At 40.3% G+C, this 22,127-nt stretch overlaps 1 protein-coding gene across 6 annotated transcripts in view; it reads right to left on the reverse strand.

The window, feature by feature from the left end:
• Window positions 1-1,959: 1,959 nt before the first annotated feature.
• LOC135486510 (histone-lysine N-methyltransferase, H3 lysine-79 specific-like) overlaps window positions 1,960-22,127 on the reverse strand; it is a 32,590-nt gene continuing 12,422 nt past the window's right edge. The window contains exons 11-21 of one of the 6 annotated variants that reach the window (XM_064769341.1): window positions 20,144-20,250; window positions 18,324-18,365; window positions 17,733-17,807; window positions 15,898-16,068; window positions 15,423-15,627; window positions 13,678-13,806; window positions 10,175-10,368; window positions 9,650-9,787; window positions 8,016-9,216; window positions 5,999-7,438; window positions 1,960-5,797 (exon numbers count right to left, since the gene is read on the reverse strand). In XM_064769341.1, the coding sequence (XP_064625411.1) occupies window positions 5,787-5,797; window positions 5,999-7,438; window positions 8,016-9,216; window positions 9,650-9,787; window positions 10,175-10,368; window positions 13,678-13,806; window positions 15,423-15,627; window positions 15,898-16,068; window positions 17,733-17,807; window positions 18,324-18,365; window positions 20,144-20,250 (3,713 nt within the window). In that variant the 3' untranslated portion in view covers window positions 1,960-5,786. Of the gene's footprint in view, window positions 5,798-5,998; window positions 7,439-7,994; window positions 9,217-9,649; window positions 9,788-10,174; window positions 10,369-13,677; window positions 13,807-15,422; window positions 15,628-15,897; window positions 16,069-17,732; window positions 17,808-18,323; window positions 18,366-20,143; window positions 20,251-21,099; window positions 21,207-22,127 lie in introns of all 6 variants that reach the window. The other 5 variants (XM_064769340.1, XM_064769338.1, XM_064769339.1 and 2 more) reach the window with 5 other exon arrangements.

Genomic DNA, 22,127 nt, shown 5'->3' on the forward strand with positions numbered 1-22,127 from the left:
ATTTCTGAAACTTTAGGAGACTACACTTTGATGGACTTCGTTCATGTTTATGTCAGCGAGTCTACGCAACAGAGGTGATCTAGCAGCAGAATCCATGTCAAGTGCTTCATCGACGACACCATTGCCCTCGCAGTTCATCGGAAATACAAGATAATAAGGATTTATTAGGAATTTCAGCAGAAATTGGTCAAAAATAAGGAATAAGTAGGAATTTAGGAAAAATAGGATCACCAACATGCCTGTGTGTATTCTGGGGATACCAATAGCTTGCAGAAAGTTCACTTTTTCGCTGCAAATACTGATTCCCCGCTGGTTCGACTCAACTTTCACGTGGGAGGATTCTGGTGATGTCACAGCAAGAGAGCACCATATGTTATTATTTCACCATCTTATCACAGGATGACCTTATGATTATGAAAATTAATGTGGGGCTTTAGATCGGATACTTTAAAAGGCAAGCCCAAGGTGATTGCAATCAGAGCTTGGTTTGGCGATGATAATCAGTTCTATTGCAAGACCCAGGCAATAGGCGTTTTTAAGAAACCACGAATATGTATTTCTTTGCCTGAATTCACAGGGGACTTTATACTAAATCTCTCCAACACTAAAGCCCTGCTGATGACATAGAATGCTCTGAGACTTTTTAAGTTGACAACGGACGTAAATCGCCTACAATATCACATAGCGAGTTTTGACTAGCTGTTAATACCGTCAAATATAGCCAGCAGTGTTAAGATTTTGGCACAAAGCTGAAATAGGGTATCGAAAACAACAAGAACTGCGTAAGTTGTATGTGCAAGTCCTGCCGTGATCTACATGTATAGCACCATTGATCAGGGTTGCAAACGAGGTCATTGAATGAAGTATATTTAGACAGCCCGTCGTAACATTCTGCATTCAAATTCAGAAGAAACTTATATCAAACATGTCAAAATTGTCCACCTTTTTTATCATAGGCCGTTATAGAATCTGTGATTGCCCGTTATAGATTTTATAACAGGAACTCAATAATGGTCAATTAAGATTCCATTATAGGACCTAGCGTGGGCCCAATACTTTAATTTCCATCATAGATTCGATGATGGTAATTCTCAATCAGTAACGAAAGATAACAAGAGCTATTTTTAAGGAAAGAAAAACTTTTTTAAACATAAAAATATTTTCAAAGTACAGTTTTATAAAGTGTTTGATTGATATCAAAAAGAGCCATGGCAACTTTCTTACAGAGGATATTAAGATGAGGCATTTTCAGACCACCTGGCCTGTTTTCTACAAAAGGGTTTCTGGAATAGGTCGGAAAATAAAAATGAAATGGCCAGGGCCATTGTGCTCACCTCATGTGGAGGAAAGATGGATAAAGAGCATGGTATTGTGTCATGTAGTGTTAGGTTTGATGTAGGTCCAAGCAATTACAATTTCCCCAAAATGGCCAATTTACAGTACATTCGACCTCTGTGACCTTGAAAAGTAGGTCAAATCAAAGAAGACCCGGGTGACACATTGAATGGTTGTTAGAATTAGATGTACCTATGATATAAAATTAGTGCCAATCGGGCAAGTCATTACTAGGAATAATGGGTTTTTTGAAGAATTTAGGATTTGGCCCCCTCCCTGGAGGCCAAACGGCAAATCAGATCGCACCAAACTTCGGTACCTGAGATCACCTGACCAAGGGGTACATGTGTACTTAATTTGTGATCAATAGTCATTGCAGTTAAGAAACGTGCCATAGTTACGGCCTGACGGCGAATTTACGCCATTTGACCTCTGTGACCTTGACAAGAAGGTGAAATTAAAAACCTGTGTGACATATACTGTATGGTGGTTAGATGTACCCATGATATCAAATTGGTGGCAATCGGGCAAGAAGTTAAGGAATAATCCCATTTTTAAGGTTTTTGGACTTTGCCCCCTGGTGGTCAAGTGGTGAATCATATTGGACCAAACTTCAGTCCCTGAGATCACCTGACTAAGGGGTAAATGTGTACCAAATTTGGTATCAATAGTCATTGCAGTTTAGAAACGTGCCATCGTTACATCCTAACGACCAATTTACACCATTTGACCTCTGTGACCTTGAAAAGGAGGTCAAATCAAAAACCCGGACGATATATGATGCACCTTTGCTAGAAGTACCTACCATATTTTTTTCAAAATTTCCCGACTACTATTAAGGGAGATATTGCATATTTTCACTTTTAACGTTTGGCCCCCTGGTGGCCAAACCATGAAACGAATCGGACCGAAACTTGGTCTCCAAGGTGTCATTACATAAGGGTACATGTGTACCAAGTTTCAACTCAATAGCTCTAACAGTTACGAAACGTGCCCTGCTAACGGACGACGGACGACGACGGACGACGACGACGACGACGACGACGACGACGACGACGACGACGACGGACGACGGACGCCACGGTATGGGATAAGCTCACCTCTGCTAAGAGGTGAGCTAAAAATAAGTGTAAAGCACTTTGAGACTGTTACACAGTGTAAAGTGCTATACAAGAACTTACTATCTTTTTAAAAATTTGCATCCAGAATTTTGACGGCTGCTCCAAATTGGACTTCCTGTAATGACATCATTGCAACCCCTCGAAATGTGCTTCAAAAGCAAATACATGTATATATACGCATGCACCATCGTATAACACATCATCAAGTGTCATAATGTTCAAAACATACCAATGACATCACCAGAAGCAACTCAACAATCTCAGTGAAAATCCCTACACAATACTGTAAACCGCGGAAACGGTCTCCACCATTTTATTTCACGGTTTCGTCAAATTGTAACATTGGTCTACATTTTATCTAGTATTTTGAAAACCGCTGCAAGATTTCAATCAGATTTTTGCAATTATCTGTAAACACGCAGATAAAAGTCAATCAAACTTTTTCAGGTTTACAGTATGTAACACTAATAACAGTGACCTCATGAGAATTGATTCCTGACCTCTGGCAGTTTGAATCGAAATGTAAATCCTGACCTCGCAAAATTTTAATCCTGACAAGGTCATCCTACCATACAGTGCACCTGACCTTTAATGATGTCAAATAAACCAGGAAATTAGTATTCTAGGACTGAATTAGTCATCAAGTTTATTCAAATTTCGAGGGGACACAAAATATATCAGGCTAGATCATTTCTGCTGTTCAGACTTTTCTCACCTACTGTCGTATCTAAAGCCTGGCAAAACTATTCTCTAACAATAACATTTTAGTGTTCATTGCACTTGGCAAAACCTGGTGCTCTGACATTTTTTCTCAAGAGTACATGTACTCATGTCAACCACTTACGTTTTTCTAAAATTTACATATCCACAAAACCTGGAGAGTTACATTTCCTGCTCAGAAGAAAATCCTGTAAATTTCTATGAGACCTGGAATAAACATTAGTAGTTACTTTATATGAAATTTACTTCACGTCACACAAATTTTACTTGAAATATCCAAACATTCATACACAGGATGTCTTGTCCCCTTCATGTGTACAGGGGGCTCCAGTAAACTTCACACAAAATCATTAGAATCAATATTTATATTTAAATTTATATCTACATTTATAAATTTATATTTATCAAGCATTACAAGCATGGCAGTGTTGTAGCTTTCATGAATGTGGCTATAGATTTGGGATGCTTGAAATCTTTTCGGTACATAGTCTTGAAATTTTCTAATAATTTTTTATAAGTTTGGTTAAAACAAAAACAAAGTCAACTTTGCTTCAAATTTTATAAATTTGTACATTGTAGCGATAAATGTATGCACAGGCTGCAAACTTGTCAGCATCCAAAATCTTCAGCCAACAGATGACAGATATTTTTTTATTCCGACTGATTATGGTTTCATGACATGAATTCTTTAACCTGGATGTCCTTTTGTAATCATTACAGTAAAAATAGTTAATAGTAATAATAATAGTAATAATATAATAATAATAATACATACGGGGCATGATTGATGCAAAAGTCAACAATCTGGACAACAATGAATACAGGACGTCCCAAAAAATGTCTTCGGTTTATAACCGGCTGAGAATGATACAGAGGCAAAATTTCCGTAATAGAATCGTTCGTAAACATCGAAGCATATAAAACCCATCAGAGCGCCCATCTTCAGAATTACGGAATTAAAGAATAATTCACCAATTCTTATATAAATTCTATGATGGCCCGTCAAAAATTCTACAACTGATTCCATCACAGAATCTATGATGGGTCCAAGGTATATACGACCATGTGTTGCCATCAATTCTATGATGGATATTCTCCATCATAGAATTATTGATGGCCCACAGTCGAATCTATGATGCTTTTGCCAGTTTATTATAGAAATTACTTATCAATATTTAAATTTAAGTTGGTGATCCCGTCGGGTTTGGTGTCATCACAATTAGTTTTCACATGAATATCACCAGATAGTTTCTGCCCCATTCCTTCTCTCCAAGTATGCTCCTGCTCGAATATTATCATTCAATGAACATGTCGTCGGGCTAATAATTTTACAATTCTGTTTTCAATCTGAAAACTTTGCACACCAATTTTTTTCCTCAGTCCTGATATTGCCAACTTTTCAAATCAATTTTCTTCCCACTCATTAGCATAGGCCTGGCATTTTCTTGAAATACTCCGCTTATAAATATAAATCAAAACTAAAACTCTGGACCAGCAACAACCAAATAAACCAAAAAGAAACAAAACTTATTAAAACTGCTTCAACCAAGGAAAAATATGTTTGAGGAAAATCTAATAAAAAATCCAACTACAACATATTAAAGGAATCAACCATTGCCAGAAAAAAAGGGTATGAAAGAAATCATGCAGTTCTGTACCTACATTTCTCTTGAAAAACTCGAGACAACATACAGAAATATATAATTCTACCTCAAAAAGCCTTAAAATTCGCAATACAAATCTGCCATCAGAACCCAACATCAACTTGTGCCTATGTAATTACAAGTGTTTCAAAATATGCACATCATGTTTTGGTCAAATATCAACATGATCAACACATTATTACCAAAACCCTTATTAAAGGGGGACTATAGGCAGGAGCGAGGGGCTAATTTGGCCATCTTCAGGTGACTGATATACACAGTAAGGGCCATGGGTCATGTCAGATTCAGCACTATATGTATTCCTTGTACAAGCGTGAATCATTTCGACGTACTGGGAGATGTAAGAGACCCCTACTGGCGACTTTGTGTAACTTTATCTTGCCTGCCTAGCTGCTGCCTACATTTTCCTTTAAATTATGACCATGATGAAATTTTGTGCATTTTTTGTTGAATCACCCCGCATAGTGTCAGTAATTTTGCCTACGCAAGAGAAGAAATTGGAGTAACAAACCACAGCTCCCCTCGACAATAACCTTAACCAAACAACCTTGACCTCATAAGCTGCCGTAATGCATATCTAGTCCAATTATGCAAGCCATTACAAACTGTAAAACAGCAACACTGCACTTGCTGTTAGTGACTACAAAACCCTGAATAATCCCATAACTTTGTTGCTGCCATTTCATAATGATACTGTGAGCCTTGTTGCCGTAACTTTCTCTACACTGCTACAAGTACAGCAAGTTGACTACACTCTTTTCTTCAAAATCAGTCCCAAACACACACACACAGAACACAAGTCCATGGCTCACAATAGCTCCACTCCATCCAGAAAGCTCAACTGGATTTGTCGCCGTTTAGGACCAGCATAGCTCTAGTACCATCATCGACGAACGTGATCCCACCGTCGTACAGCTCCCAAGTCCTCAGACAACCTGGCTTATCATCATGGATGCCCTGCAAAAGAATCAGGAGACATTTTGATACTTGTTTAAATTTAAGTCGAGATTGTTTCCTTTTTACGCATACATGTTAAAGGGCGAGCCAAGACCCCGAAGAAAGATGTGAAATATTTTAAAGTTCATTTAAAAGACACCAATATTTATCAAGTGCAGATTGGAAAAATGTGCATTGTGAAATTTCAAACAAGTTGTATACCTTGCTTACCGTGCCGTGGTATTGTACCAAAGAATTGTTGCTGCGTCATCTCGGCCATCATATTTGGCCGTGTGCCTGTCAGGTCGATTCCAAAATACGCCTGGTGTCCACCAAAGTCCCTATACAGAGGTCGAATAGCCTCCACCCTGCCGTTATTTGGGAGAAAATTACTCAGAGCAAAGTAGTGATTTTTCGGTTGTTCCTGAAAGTTCGGCCGGATGTTTGGATCGTTCAAAGCCATTTGTTGTGCGGGTGGTTGTGAAAAGGCCTGCATTGGGCGCACCGTTGGCCGCGGTAGAGGTTCCGTGCCGGGCCTAATCGGCTGGCCTTTTCCAACCGATTTCACAGGCTGCTGAAGCTGAGTCAAAAGTCTAGCATCCTGAAGCGATGCTAAATGGTTCATATGGGGAGCTGCAGAGTTTGGTGGATGCCGTTGGAGCGACTGTTGCGGTTTTGGTTGTGACGATCTCTCAAATGATGGCGCTGCCGATGGCAATCGGGGATGGTTGCTAGACCCGGGAACGATTTTTGACACGACAGGTTTCGTATTTGGTACTGATACCAATCCCTGTGCATTCATTTTCATCACCGGTGGCGCAGAACTCGCCACACTTGATGACACAGGCAAAGTCACTTCTTGTGATTTTGAAACATGGTTGATTTCCGGTTTCGTGTTAATATTAACAGTATTTCCGACACTAGTGGCTGGTGAGGTCGAATGTCCTGGACTACTATTGCTATTACTGTTGAAGCCCTTATCCCAATCCCGGCCCTTCTGCCTGAATTTCGGATGACGACTGTCAGCCTTAGGTGGTGGCGCTGGTGCAGGCACTGCATTCTGCACCCGCCACTGGTGGTCCTTCATAAAAAACTTTTTCTTGAAATGTCTGTCGTAATTATCGTCAGGCGGCTCCTTTTCCGGACTAGGACTCGGTGAACGCGACTGCGCGGGCACGTCTAATCCATTCTGCACGCATCCTTGTTCCGCGGCACCAACCGGTTGCCCATCAGTTGCGTCTTTCTCAACCTTCGGAACTCCACCCACCACGTCGATTATATTTTTATCACAGCTTTTGTTCGCAACACTGTCTGTACTTAAACTAGCCACCGAGGCAGACACTGCACTTAACAAGCCCAGCTCGCCCCCTGGCGTAGGAATCCTATCCAACTCCTTCCGATCCCCAATCCCTGCGGGAACCACAGGCGACACAGTCTCCACTCTCACTGCCGGCAGACGATGCCTGCCGTCTGCTTCAGACATCCGTACCAATGGCATCTCGTAGACTGGATCACCCTCGGAACTTTTCCGTCGCAGCTCCTTGTTACGATCCAACTCCGAAGACGCAAGCGCCATCAAGGCGTCAAAGCCACTACTGATCTGCGCCTGCCATTTCTTGCTGGGGGAATCCTTCATGGCGGGGTCCCTCCTCCCGGAAACATCTGAAGTTAAGAAGAATGAAGATTATTCACTATTTTTAGCTAGTAAAACTGATCATAGAGTACTGCAAAACTGATCAGAGTACTGCAAAACTGATCAGAGTACTGCAAAACTGATCATAGAGTACTGCATAACTGATCATAGAGTACTGTATATAACAAACTTTGTTCCGATTATGATATTTCTTTTGATTTTTCTAACCAAAACATCACAGGTGAACTTTCATCTTGTTTTCCAATTCAAAGCATTACGCTAGCAGACGTACATTTCAATACAACAAATTCACAACAGAGCCAGAAGGACATGCAAGTACAACATCGAGGTTCAAGAGTGCTAATAGTTTAAGCAATTTGACACGAAATCTTCAGTGTGCACTACAATAACAAGTGCAATGCAATTTGAACTGGTTCAGATAAATTACCTTTTGATAGAAAACTTGGTTAATGAGAATGAGAGATTGCATAAATCCCATGTCTCACAATGCACAGAAATCTCACAAGAATGATTTTTCTCCTATAAAAGGTAATTTGACCAGTTTCAGTGATTAACACAACTTACACTGATGCGAGAGTAGTCTACCTGGTATAGGGGTACATGTGGCCTGATTCAGGTCGATCTTCATCTTCATCGGGTGGCCAGTCACAGGCGGCGCCACCTGGGACGTCCTTGGGTGAGCTTCAGGCGTAACAATCGGAGGAATCGGCAGCGGTTTAGAAGCATTCGACATCATACTTGCAATATCTCCCTGCGCCTCACCCATTGAAACTGGCGCTGGGACAGCAAAGTGGTGAGGTTCGATCGCCGTTCGTTTCGCTTCCGCCGTCTTGATCGGTTTCGGGTTTGCACGTTTCTGTCGCCTGCCCTTCTTTTGATTGGCTTCTTGAGTCTGCAGCACCGTCGCTGGAGGTTTATTTGACACGCTCATCCGTGGCGGCTCCTGCGACATACTCGTTGGCGTCGTCACGTTTCGTTTAAGCCACGACTCGCATTTTTCCTCCTGCGCCATTGGGTAGCCATATTTCGGCTGCTGAAGCGACATCGTCATCGCCGCGGTTATCTGCATCATATTTAACGGCGTATAGGAAGCCTGCGTCATCATATTATGACCAGCAGACGACTTGATTTGGAAATTCTCCACCTGATAACCAGGCATACACTTGTACGGGCTATTGCTGCCCCGCAGAAATTCCTTGACGGACTCCGCCGATTCTGTACTGCTCGAACTGCTCGGTCGGCTAATTGGCGAGTAAGTGTTCCTGAGTGGGCTACAGCTACGATCGCCTAGTCCTGAGAGGTTCTTATTAAGTTTACTGTCTCCCTGAGAATGACTTGTTGGAATGCTTGAAGATTTACTAGACTGGCTCATACTAGACAAAGAGCCTGACAACGCGACGCCGTTCGGGGCACCGGCTAATCTACCGTCTTTCTTGTCCGTCTCCAGGTGGCGTATGAGAGCCGCTCGTGCTTGCGACATCGGTGATATTTCCTCCTTTTTTATGCTCCCTAATAAGGTCTGCCGTTCTCTCGCTTTCTCTTCCTCTTTGAGTTTATCCGCCATCAACGCCGTTGTAATAATACTTTGCAGACGTGCGTCAAAACTTTCCCAATTTTCTCCTTTTTTCGGTGATTCCTCTTTCTTTACTGAAGCTCTGATTGGCTGGAATGAGTTTTGATGATTTGTTTTCATCGGGCTAGTCTGATGGTGATTGCCGTCATTACTGCCGTTTTCAGCTTTGATGTTATTTTTTGCTGGATTTCGATGGGCTTGTTGTTTAGCAATCTGGAAGAGGAACAAAACAAATATTTGCATGTAACTCATTTAGAAATGACAACCAGCATGGAATTTACTCACTATCCTTTAAGGCTAGGACAATTTTAGTTCATGAACAAGTCAAGACGTTTTGATAATCCAAATAATGGAACCAGGGTGGCACAGTCAAAGAGCGTCCGACTTGAGATCAGGAGACTGTGGGTTCAAGGCTCTACCACTGCCTACTCTCGAGTCCAGCAATATGTAAAACCCTTTAGTGAAAAAGTGCATCAGCAACAGAAAGTGTAACTGGCCGTGTTTTCTTATGGTTAAGGATGTTTCTTAAACATTTTTCGATGAGTCAAAGTCAAACGGAGAAGTGTACAGCATACACCATAAAAGAGGGTAGCCACTGAATTCGAATATAAATTAAAGGTCTTTTCACAAATAAAAAATCACCTACCATTTTTTGCTGTTCTTGTTCCAAGTAGTTCACTTCATTCTGTAGCGAAGCCGCATGGCTTTCTAATTCCTTATGTTTCGATACGATATCCTTGGCTTTGGCAAGGAAATCCGTTGGGGTGTGTGCAGATATGCCGATCTGGAAAAGACAAAATGAAATGTAGATTAAATATAGTTATACTGTGTCGATGCAATTAAGCCGGCGGAAGCGTGCCTTTTACACATACGTATATTACAGGTAATCAAGGCTTTTTGCACAGGCGCTCCACAGCCAGTTTAATTTGGTCGACACAGTTTATATCTAATAACTTTTAAACAGCAAGTGCTGCTATGAGCTCTTTGGCATCCTAGTCTTCATAGAGATGTCTGTAAGCAGCTACCTGTTGCATCAATCAGCCCTCAAACTCAACATGAAATGAACTACCGCTCGGATGAAATTTAAATTGTCAAGTCGGAAGATATCGTCTATTGTTGATATCGGACAACCCCCCCCCTCCCCCACTATTCAACTTAAACATTTACAAACCTCTCCTAATCTGCTACCAAAGTTATTCAAACTGGTTTTCTGGAGGTTCTTGATCTGCTTCTCGAGTCCGGTGATACGGCACTTCAACTCCTTGTTGTGATCCATCTCCTGGTCGATCTGCTGACGGAGGTTTTCTTTATACTGAGGTGTCCGCATAAAACTCAGGAACTCGAGGAATTCGGCCTTCATGTTCACTGCAACGAGAGAGAAAGTCTGAAGATGAGTTTTCTGCTTTGGGAAAAATTATTTCAGTTGTTTGGCGAAATCCGATATGCATATTGTCAGCACTGTATTGTAACCCAGGAATAATTTGTAGCGTGTTCAAATTTAGGTTGCCTGCCTTATCATAAAACTTCAAATTTGGCGCATGTACATACAATGTATTGCAAAACTACAGGTGCCAAAATGTATAATGTTAGGTGAAGTTACATTTTGCGCTTGTTTTTGCAGATCAGGTTGGATTGCATAATCAAAACGCCAGCAAAAAATGTCAGGGTTACCCTAAATTCAGAACAGGCATCGGTACTGTCAACATCCCCAGTCAAAAACAAACATCGATATGAAAATCATCTACCATTCTGACTGGATCAAAGTTGAAATATTGTTGTGTATGTTTTCGTAATTCATTTAATATTTTCATCATCCATGCTATTAATAGTATTTCTGGAATATTTTGCAGACAAATTTGTGTCGACGTGAAAAAGTTGAAAGAAGCAAGCATTTGCGCTAAAAATTATTAGCAGAGAAGCCAAAAAGGGGAAACTATGGATAACACAGAGAAAGAACAGGGCAATATACACTGAAAGATAAGTAGTGGGGCAAACAGGAGAACAGAGTGATAAAGATGATTCTGGACGCTTCTCCTGGTCAGAACTATCCAGTGCTCATACAGAATGTCCAAGTCAGAGACTGAGAGCCATTTTCTTCGTCCCAAGTGCTCTTCAGAGCAGGCGGTAAGAGGTTTCAATACTGCTGGATGTTCTTACCAGGAGAAGTGCCCGAAATCTCATCAGAAAAGGTTAAAGAGTCGGTAGATTGGGACTGCACTGCTTTTCATTATCGCAGTCAAAGTGTGTTTTTGGCGCCAAGACATTTTCTCCTTGAACAGCCGATTCAAATACCTGATGTATTAATACATCGTGTGTCGTCAGAACATTGTATTTTACGTCAAACAGGCCTCTGTAGCAGTGGGGTGAGTTGTTTTTGCAAGTTCCCGACCATCGACGACTTGATTACATCTTTCTTTATATTAATTCTACACGGTATGACCTCGTCTTTGCCAAAGAGACTGACATATTTTTTGGCGCCAAGACATTTTCTCCTTGAACAGCCGATTCAAATACCTGAAGTATTTCACAAGGCGATATTTCTGCACAGAAATTTGGTCAATTAAGTTTTATCTCGCCAGTGTCTAACAGGTAAACAGTATATCGTACAATTTTTAATCCAATCTACTGACTCTTCAAATCAAATGAAAGAAGATTAGGTATAAAACAGGACCCCCGTCTTATCATCGGATGTTGTCTGGATGACGTGACTGACATCTGTGCCTCTTACCAAAGTAGTCATCCAGGCCGTCTCCCACTTCCTTCCTGGGTGATTCTGGACCTCTGTTTATATGAATATCCTTTAGCGGGTCCTTTTCTTTGTCATCTGTGAAGAATTTGTGAGGGAAGGGGGAACGAAAATTAAGATTTTCCAAAAATGACCAAAACAATTGTTACTACACAAAAAGCAGACAGACTGAAAGCACCTGTCGCAGAAGACTGTACAGACAATTTTTTTTAAGTTGAAAGATTTAAAGTTCAAGCAAAACAGAATTTACATGTAACCTTTGTCTCCTAAATAATTCAAAGTTGAATGCCGTAAAGTTCTGATGACAAATCTGTAAATTTTATGTGTATGCGATGAATAGTATTAGAGTTATAAGCCGAAAATGGAAACGATTATGTGACGTCAAAATGTACGAGTGACGTCACTTGTATTCTTTGCTTATGTCTCCATAATCATTCCTTGTATGGCCATAAAAGTTGTTGTTTTTTCGCATTGCCATAAAAGTTTAAAATGCATCAATCTATGTTTCATTTCGAAACGCTATCGTGATTGGTAATACGCCAAATGTGTGAAAATTTGCACAAAGTCATTGATGACGTCATGCAAAGCAGAGCAGGGCGCAAAGCAAGCTTTGTGGATGACGTCGAGTTGATTAAGCAGCACTTTTCCTGAACTTTCTCGACAAATTTCATTGTTTGTGATTTACTTCACTTGTTCTCACAAACAAATTTCATTGTTTGTGATTTACTTCACTTGTTCTCACAAACAAATTTCATTGTTTGTGGTTTACTTCTCTTGTTCTCACAAACAAATTTCATTGTTTGTGGTTTACTTCTCTTGTTCTCACAAACAAATTTCATTGTTTGTGGTTTACTTCTCTTGTTCTCACAAACAGATTTCATTGTTTGTGGTTTACTTCTCTTGTTCTCACAAACAAATTTCATTGTTTGTGGTTTACTTCTCTTGTTCTCACAAACAAATTTCATTGTTTGTGGTTTACTTCTCTTGTTCTCACAAACAAATTTCATTGTGGTTTACTTCTCTTGTTCTCACAAACAAATTTCATTGTGGTTTACTTCACTTGTTCTCACAAACAAATTTCATTGTTTGTGGTTTACTTCTCTTGTTCTCACAAACAAATTTCATTGTTTGTGGTTTACTTCTCTTGTTCTCACAAACAAATTTCATTGTTTGTGGTTTACTTCTCTTGTTCTCACAAACAAATTTCATTGTTTGTGGTTTACTTCTCTTGTTCTCACAAGCAAATTTCATTGTTTGTGGTTTACTTCTCTTGTTCTCACAAACAAATTTCATTGTGGTTTACTTCTCTTGTTCTCACAAACAACTTTCATTGTTTACTTCTCTTGTTCACAAATACAGAACTACCATAACCACTGGGCGATTGTGAGTCCATTGACATGTCATGAGGTTTTTGTATGAAATGTGCAAATACTTTTGAGTTTCAACTCATTTTCAAACAGTTAGCATGTCGAATCTAGTTTACATGTGTCGCAAAACTATGTTCAGATCTACAGGTAACAAACTTAATTGAAACTTGCATCATAAAATCGACACCAAACATAGCGAAACTTCTGTCAGCGAATAGTTGAAGATTTGATAAGTTTCAGCAAATAGCTGAATATTTTGTATAAAATTACTTTGAATATAAAAGAACGTCTTAACAAATTAAAACAAGAATTGCATTCATTCGACCTCTTTGCTTGCACCACATTGAAATCTTGGCGTTAACTCCAGCCGGAACCACCGCTAAACCACAGGCGTTGGATTTACTTCAATGTATATTATCAGCTTGATGACTCAAGCTCACCACAAAGCCTGTGAAATGCAGGAATCTTCTGCAGTGTCCCACTTGAATGGAATCAGATCTTAATACTTCTCAAGTATTTGCTGACAAATAGTTTGACCTTGAGAATCAACTCAACACCTACCTATCAGATCCTCCAGTGCCTCCGATGGTTCTTCCAAGGACCACTGTGAGAGCGTCTTGGCCGGTTTCGTCTTGTGGTTATTTGTCACCATGCTCAGGTCATTGTAGTTCAAGTTTTGGTTTTCTAGTCCTGAAAAATACCATATTGATTTCTCATTTGGGAATAATATACATGTATATTGACGCAGGTACAGTAGTCTCCTTCTCGTCACATTTTTTATCTCAAACTGAACAGAAAGTCAAGGTCAAGGTTGTCTATTTAAACAAGACACAAACACAAGGTCAAGCTTGTTGCCTATTCAAACTAGACACAAACACAAGGTCAAGTTTGGTGTCCATTCAAACTAGACGAAAAAAAACAAGGTCAAGTTTGGTCTACATTCAAACTAGACACAAACACAAGGTCAAGTTTGTTGTCCATTCAAACTAGACACAAACACAAGGTCAAGTTTGGTGTCCATTCAAACTGGACACAAACACAAGGTCAAGTTTGGTCTACATTCGAACTAGGCACAAACACAAGGTCAAGTTTGGTCTACATTCAAACTAGACACAAACACAAGGTCAAGTTTGTTGTCCATTCAAACTAGACACAAACACAAGGTCAAGTTTGTTGTCCATTCAAACTAGACACAAACACAAGGTCAAGTTTGGTGTCCATTCAAACTAGACACAAACACAAGGTCAAGTTTGGTGTCCATTCAAACTAGGCACAAACACAAGGTCAAGTTTGGTCTCCATTCAAACTAGACACAGAGTCAGGTCAAGTTTGATGGCTGTTACATCTTGACACAGAGTCAAGACCAAGTTTGTTGTCTACCCAAACATGACAAGTCAAGGTACAGTTGGTTGTCTATTCAACCTTGACACAGATTCAAAGTCTAGTCAAGTTTGTTGTCTATTCGAACTAGACACAGGCTGAAGGTCAAGTTTGTTGTCTATTCAAACTTGACACAAACACCTATTTCACAGTTCATTGAAACTATTCGACCTTGTGAGAGGAATATATTTATGCTTCACCAAACATGATCAGGGATGCCAGCCCCTTAACCCTTTCACTGCCGGAGGCGCACTTCTGCGACAATCAATATTATTCCCTTTACTGCCGGAGGCGCACTTCTGCGACAATTATCCATACACTATAAAACCATTGAAATTTCGTTATTGAGCGTGGTTAGCTTAAAGTTTGATAGATGGCGCGGTAGTATAGATGGTTCAGCAAAACATGGCGGAGGGTTTTATATTTCGATGTTTGGAAGTTTATCGAGTAATTTGAAGCCAAAATGACCAAGAAGAAACTGACTGTGTCTGAGGTCCTTGATGAGCTGGATAAAGTGAACGATTCGGACTCTGGTGAGGAGTTCGTCGATGATGATGATTTAGATCCTGACTTTGATGTAAATGATGAACAAATTAGCGATAATGAGAGTGTGTATATTGTGTTTTGCCAATTACATAGTTTTTTCAAAAAAATTGTCGTCCTCATTATAAATTCAAGATGGCGGTATGCAAATTAGGGCAAATTATGGTCCCATTTTGAAGATTAGGCAACACTGAACAACTTTTATATACATTGTTTTGCTCTATCTCCAGAGGCTTTCTCTCTACAGGGTGGAGAAATATCCATACTCAAAATCATGTTAAAACAAAGAAACCTACCGGCAGGTGAGGTAGCTAAAAATTAGAAGCTACCGGCAGTGAAAGGGTTAAAGGCCTGCTTCGTCTAAATTCTCAGCTTATACCAACCTTTACTTGATGTACTAAGCACTGTATGTGCATGAAGCAAGTCAAGACTATCCAAAGCAAGGGTTTTCGTCTCTTTCCTTCCACGGGATCGACTTTTCTTTGTCGTGAAATTAGATTTCCTCTTCGGCCGCGATTTCTGGACTCGGCCATTGCGGACAGATTTGGTTTTCTTAGGTTTTTTACTCGATTCAGAAGCGTCGGACGTCTGTAATGGAATGTCTCAATTGTATTAAAGAGCAGTGGCAGAATTGTACTAATTGTATGAATTTGTATGAGACATATGCATTGCAAACATTACTGGAACCGCACCTGCACCTTTTCATTTAAAAAATAGTTTCAATTGTATTATTGCCAAGTCGAAGGAGCCTATCATGACGTCTGTGTACTTTTTACTATCAGAAACTAAATTGAAAATGATAAATTACAAAAAAAAAAACTTCTACAACTGCTTCCGAACCAGGAGGACTCCACTCACCTCGTCGAGATTTTCAATGTGGGTCGGCGTAATCGTAGACCACTGTTTTCTCGTCACCGGACCAAAGAATGATCCGTCGTTACTTGAACTGTCGAATTCTAGATTCTTGGCTGCCTGGTAAGTTTCTGAACTGACGCGTCGACTGGCGCGCTGCTCACGTTCAAATGTCGACTGTTGAAAACAAAAATTTGGTTGTCACAAGTTCTTATTTATAATATAGGTTTTTATAGTCTGAAATAAATTGTCAAAATCACACTCATATCATATTACAGTGGAACCGCCCTTAGTGGACACCTCTCTATTAGGGACAACCTCTCTATTAAGAGAATCTTTAATACTATGCTCTGATTCATAAAGCTCCAGGTTAGATGATATAAAGATAGGTGAATTACAGTGGAACCTCTCTAATAAGGACAACCTCTGTATTAAGGACACTAGTTTTTGTCCCTAATTGGTTGTTCCCCTTCAAATTGACCTCTCTAATCAGGACATCTCTCTATTAAGGACAGCACTAGTCAGTCCCAAGGGTGTCTTTAATAGAGAGGTTCAACTGTACTTCCTCTCCCACCACTTGTAAAATTATAACCCAAATATATCCAAAACTTATTTGATTATTCTGGAGAGTACACATCCTTCAATAGGTTGTGTTTTAGAGTTTGACACGCTGTAACATATTTGATCGTTAGGTTTTACATACACTGATCCAAGTTTAAAGAAGAATTGCAATGGCACACCATTTGCTTTTAAAAATCTCCTGTAGATTAATTTACTGCTCAGGAGCTGTTGCACTTCCAGCTCATTAGTTAAACCGACTCACTGCACTACATCCAAGCTTGCAGAGTTCTACAATTAACTTGTAAAGGATAGCGCAATCACAGTTTTTAATACTGACGTCTTACATGATATCACATTGAAAACTTCACCAACAAGTTACAACAACAGTTAACTTGTGACGCAATTATGGTGGGTTAGGGTATTGTGCTACTTGAGTATCATGAATGGTGAGGAATATTTTAAGGTTTTTGTTATCAACTTGAAAAAATTGTGTGACAGGTATATGAAATGTTGCGATTGCTTTCAAAGCACACTTTTTTCACTGTATACTCGACTCTTCAGGAATATATGTAGGTAACCTTTCAATTTATTTCCCTCGATGACAACACTCCTTTGTTATAATGTCTAAAAACAGTATAAACTGAAAAAAAATTGCCCAAAAGATGTGAGAGTTTCTAATTATATGGCCCTGTTATGCGTGTTTCGCTTGGAAATTTCCAAGACCATTCAACAGAGGAACACAGAGTGAAAGACCACAACAGCAGGGCTCATGATTCAGCAAGGTGTCAGTGGCAAATTTCTCCAGTGACCCTTTATCATCTTCGACCATTGCGTCAGAATATTTCAGTTCATTTTACAATGACACGGCCTTCTTCCTTGAGACGAACCAGACTCAATTTTACCCACAGAAATTTTTGACAGATGATGCAAGATCCAAAATGGCGCCAATCACGATCAAGTTGAACGCAGTAAGTTCATGAAGTGAATGGTTGTCGGGAAATACGTGAGAATTTTTGTAGTTAAATAAGTGACACTTGACAACTTTCAGTAATTGTGGGTGAAAATTGGTTCCAAGATTTTACACCAGTTCATCTCAAGGTCCAACAGCCTATCATATCCTACCAAATTGATCTTATCAGCCGTTGTACACGATACAGCACCATCAAGAAGGCATAAGTCGCAAACCCCCCTCAAAACCGATTCATGAGCCCCGTGAAAATATTTTAGGTTTGAACAAACTTCAGTTACAGCAAACAATACCACATTTTCCACACCCTTACCGAATAGGCATCACGGCCGTTCCCATTTAGCGGCCTGCCTTTACGATCTTTACGTATGTTTTCTTCATCAGAGTCCTAATAATTACAGAAAGACAATCCAGACTTTTCATGTGGCATTTCTTCGATAACACACTTGCAATTACATGACTGTGGACACCTGTTGTCAGCGGCTACATGTAGTTTGGAAGTGTAGCATGACAAATTCCAAATATAGCTTAAGATTTATCCGAAATTTTATACTGGATCATATCTTACCAAACTTCAAACTGCACACATTCAGTAGACTTAACATAAGAGTCATGATAATGATGCACTCATTTACATAATGGCTAGAGGTCAAGTTTGTTTATTATAGTCTTACCCAAAATGAAAGGGCCAGCCAGCTTTTGCTTAGAGGATACTCATTTCCCCCAAACTCCCAACTCCTATGCCAGGTGTCTGTCTGGCGAGAAGGAAGTTTGTACTATAGTCAACTCGTATGTGGTTGAAAATGGGGGGAAAGTTGGGGGAACAATTTCCTAGCAATAGCAAAAGTCTCCTGCCAACTTACAATGTGGCTGGACAGAGACTACATACACCAGTGACACTTACCCTGAGTTTTGGGTTTTTCATCCGTAAGAAGTATTTCTCCAACTGTAAGGAAAAGAGAAAGTCATGATATATAAACTAAAATCCCAGACAATAAAATGCCTAGTCCCGGTGACAGAACTGGTAGGGATTGGTGTTATACTGCTCAAGTTGAAAACTGATAGCACTCCTCACTGGTATATTCCCTTCTAGTCCCTGATCATGTATAACCAGGCCAAGGATCTGGGTGCAACGTGCTCAGCAGAAGAGCAATTTTTATCGCTGCAACCTGCAGCGTAGCTTCGTCAACATGGCGCAATGTGATTGGAAACCGCTAATGACATTACGGCTACGGCTTTCTACGGCGTCATTTGAGGCAGATAAATGTACGATATTTTTGTTCAGAGTCTTGAGGACAACATGATACGATATTGTTTCACAAAAACATGAAAGGGGTTGGCATCTCTCTATGAAGGGATGACAAGCGACATCTGGGGTCTAAAACATAGGTAGATATTAAGCAAAAAATCCAGCTTTTTACTAATTTTTTTCTCCAGTCTTCAGTTCAACTTCTGTAGTACCATTGACAGTTCAGCTTCACCATCATTTTCTGAGTCCCATTTATAGTCATGTATCTTTAATTTTACAGACGCACCCAAATGACAAATCCAAATAAGAATGGTGACAACAAACATTATGCACACGATTTGAAATATTTTGTCCTTTTTGAGAGGTTTTTAAAAGCTTGGTAGAAAACTTGAGAGTCGTCAGGCAATCTCACCCCTAAAAACATAAATAGTCTCAACACATCAACAGGATAATTGGGACAGGTTTAGTGGGAAGAAAATCAATAAATGAAAGCGGAAGTCAAATGAATGGTAATAGCACAGAATCTATAGCAATAGGTGACCTCACAAGGTAAGAGCCTGGAGAAGACCAGCAGGTGCTGACACCCCAGGTTGAAACTACAAACTAACAGGCATTGAGGCAAGGGAGGAGCTATCACCAGAGGCCAGAGCTTATTGTTGACCCAAAAGGTGTGTGTCCCTCGCGGAGAATTCGGAAATGATAGCAAAGCGGTATGACACCGCTGCGTTATCATTCCAGGAAGGCTTTTGTTGTTTTCCGTAACTAAGAGCCTTTTACACTGGAAAAACTCATAATGCTGATCAAACGTGACACAATATTTGTGACAATTATGAATCAGTAAAGCATGGTTTTGTGTAAATTGTCGAGATCAACTTTCATTTTGTGAAGTTAAAAGCAATGTTAAATGCATTAGAGGTGAAGAAAGATAGTGGGATACATTTTGTGATTGTGACATTTAAGTTTAAGGTCAGGTCATACAATTCTCGCCCTGTTACAATTATACCTCTGTGTGCATTTCAAACGTGTACTGCCAGCGGTTTTCCACTCTCAAGGAGTGGGGATGTAATCATATGACAGCTACCTTAAACTGTACCACTAAACCTTACAAAGCGAACAAGATTTAGTTTTGGGTTGGGGAACTGACCCTGCATCTGACCAATCAACACGTCGATTCCAATTTGATAAAACGCCTCCCTTTTATGACCAACAACTCCGCTCTAGTTACAGAAGTTCTCCACAGAGGGCTATTCTGGGATGCGTAAAGAATATGTACACAATTCCAGAGGATTTTTTACCCTATCCCAATTTGGCACTGTCAGGCCCTCGATCTTAAATGGCAGTTCTCCGTAACTGTTTCTTTCTTGCTTTTTCTTTTTGGTACCCAATCAATTGCATGGTAGGCCTACTTCCACAGGCTTTTGTACCCTTCTCCATATCAGCACCCAAAACCCTCCAACCAATTTGTCACAACTTACCAAAGTCCTATCTATAATATGTAGATAATATGTAAATGGTTTTCCCGTCCATGAGACTGCGCCACATAGTGGGGACAATTCCTTGACTTGCATGATCGACCCGATATCTGTAAATGGGGACAATGGGTTAAACAGAGTGCTCCTGGCCAGAGGACAACTGCAGAATGCACCTAGGCCATGAAAACGATTACCAGGGCAGTGGACCAAACCAAAGAGGAATTCTCAACAAAAACGGGCAACTTGTTTTCCAATCTTCGTGGGGAGGATTTTGCTTCAAAAGTATCAGAAGCTTATATAGCCCATGCCTCTGCTTCATATCCATTTCTATTGAGAGGCGAAGGAAGCTGGCAAGGGAGAAAATCCGAGCTGATTGTAAAGAACCCATTGGAACAACTCCGATGTAGCTTTTAAGATCAGTCTCTTTGGCTCCCCGCCCTAACAAGTCAGTGACCCAAAATGGTTCAGCAATTTGCAACCATCATTGGGGGGGGGGGGCACTTTTTTCTAGTGAGGTTCCCGCTATCTGCAGTTTGGTCCGCTACCACAAGTAATCGAAACGGTGCAACAATTCAAAAGAACGCCAACAGAAAACAGGAGATGCGCAAATGACAGACGATGAAATGAAATTTCAAATAATGAACGAGCATTTTATGCTGAATGCAGAGTCACTAGGCCAATAACACCAATTGGCATGTAACTGTAGTGGCACACAAAATTCTCACCAATATAAGATATGTTAGAGGAAGCACACTCTCCAAAGAGCAACTACCAGTAGTACTCGCAGAATTCAACCAGTTTCAAAAATATCAAACGAGTGTATCTCCTTTTTGTTGACCAATATCTTATCGACCAATTCTCCCATTTCCGTAATTTTCAATTTCATTTCATCTTAATGCATCATTTGGCGCATCTGGAGGTAATAATCAGCACCTATACACTCCTCTGCAACTACTCACCAAAGTTCGATCTATTTCGTGTAAGAAATAGGTAACCGGCCTGCCCGTCCAGGACACCGCTCCGCGCAGTGGCGACAGCTCGGTTACATGCATTATCGTGCCAATATCTGAAAGAGCATGCGGCCTACGGCGTTAACAAACGGCACAGCAACTCCTCAAAACCTAGAGACATTTTTTTCTTGAACCCAAACTCAGAAAAGAAAATCTCTCTTCAAAAACAAAAATACTAAAAAACTCCTGAAAATATCCTTTAAAATTCCTCATTCTTATACATGTATAAAGAAAAATTATTAGAATTTGCAATGGAAAGTACTTTTACTGGAGATATGGAGCGAGAATCTCATGTAATGTCTCATTTTGCCCCTTTGCAAAAATGCTCATGAATAGCTTCCCAATGAATGGCCATCAGATACATTTATCTACAGGGTGGTGCATCCCACTGATAATAGGAGGGAGGTTGAGACCAGGGACTTACAATGTATACGGATCCTTATGTGTACATGTACACGGATAGAAGTGTACACAAAATTCGTCCTCTTTCTACAGACTTTTTTCCGTATACGTATAAGGATCCTTGACAAGCCGCTGTTCTCAACATTACCTATTGAGAATTTTCTTTGAATATGTCGGAGAAATTTGGCAAAGTGACATAAAAACACTATTCTGAGACAACCCGTTTCTCAGACTCCTTGATCCGTGCCTGTTGATGTAAATAGGTTTGGCAATCCTCGATTACGTTTTGAATATTTCAGTGTCTCATCCTGCCAACAGAAGTCGCCACCAGTCCTCCAAAGATTCGTTTCATCCGTCTCCTTCATGGACTATGCGCTGCAGCCCAAACTGCCAAACGGCTCATTAGGCCAGAGTGAATCGCAGTTTTCGTAGCATTAAGCGACTAGGAGTAATTCTCCCCCACGGTAGGATGCTAGTCCGTCACAGGTTGACCTCCCAGTCACAATTATATCCACCTGTCCTCCTGTGTGGAGGGAAGTAATGCTGGGTAGTGTCGTGCTCAAGGACACAAACAT

Source organism: Lineus longissimus, chromosome 4, assembly GCF_910592395.1.
Source record: "Lineus longissimus chromosome 4, tnLinLong1.2, whole genome shotgun sequence".
In the NCBI taxonomy this organism is placed as follows: Eukaryota; Metazoa; Nemertea; class Pilidiophora; order Heteronemertea; family Lineidae; genus Lineus; species Lineus longissimus.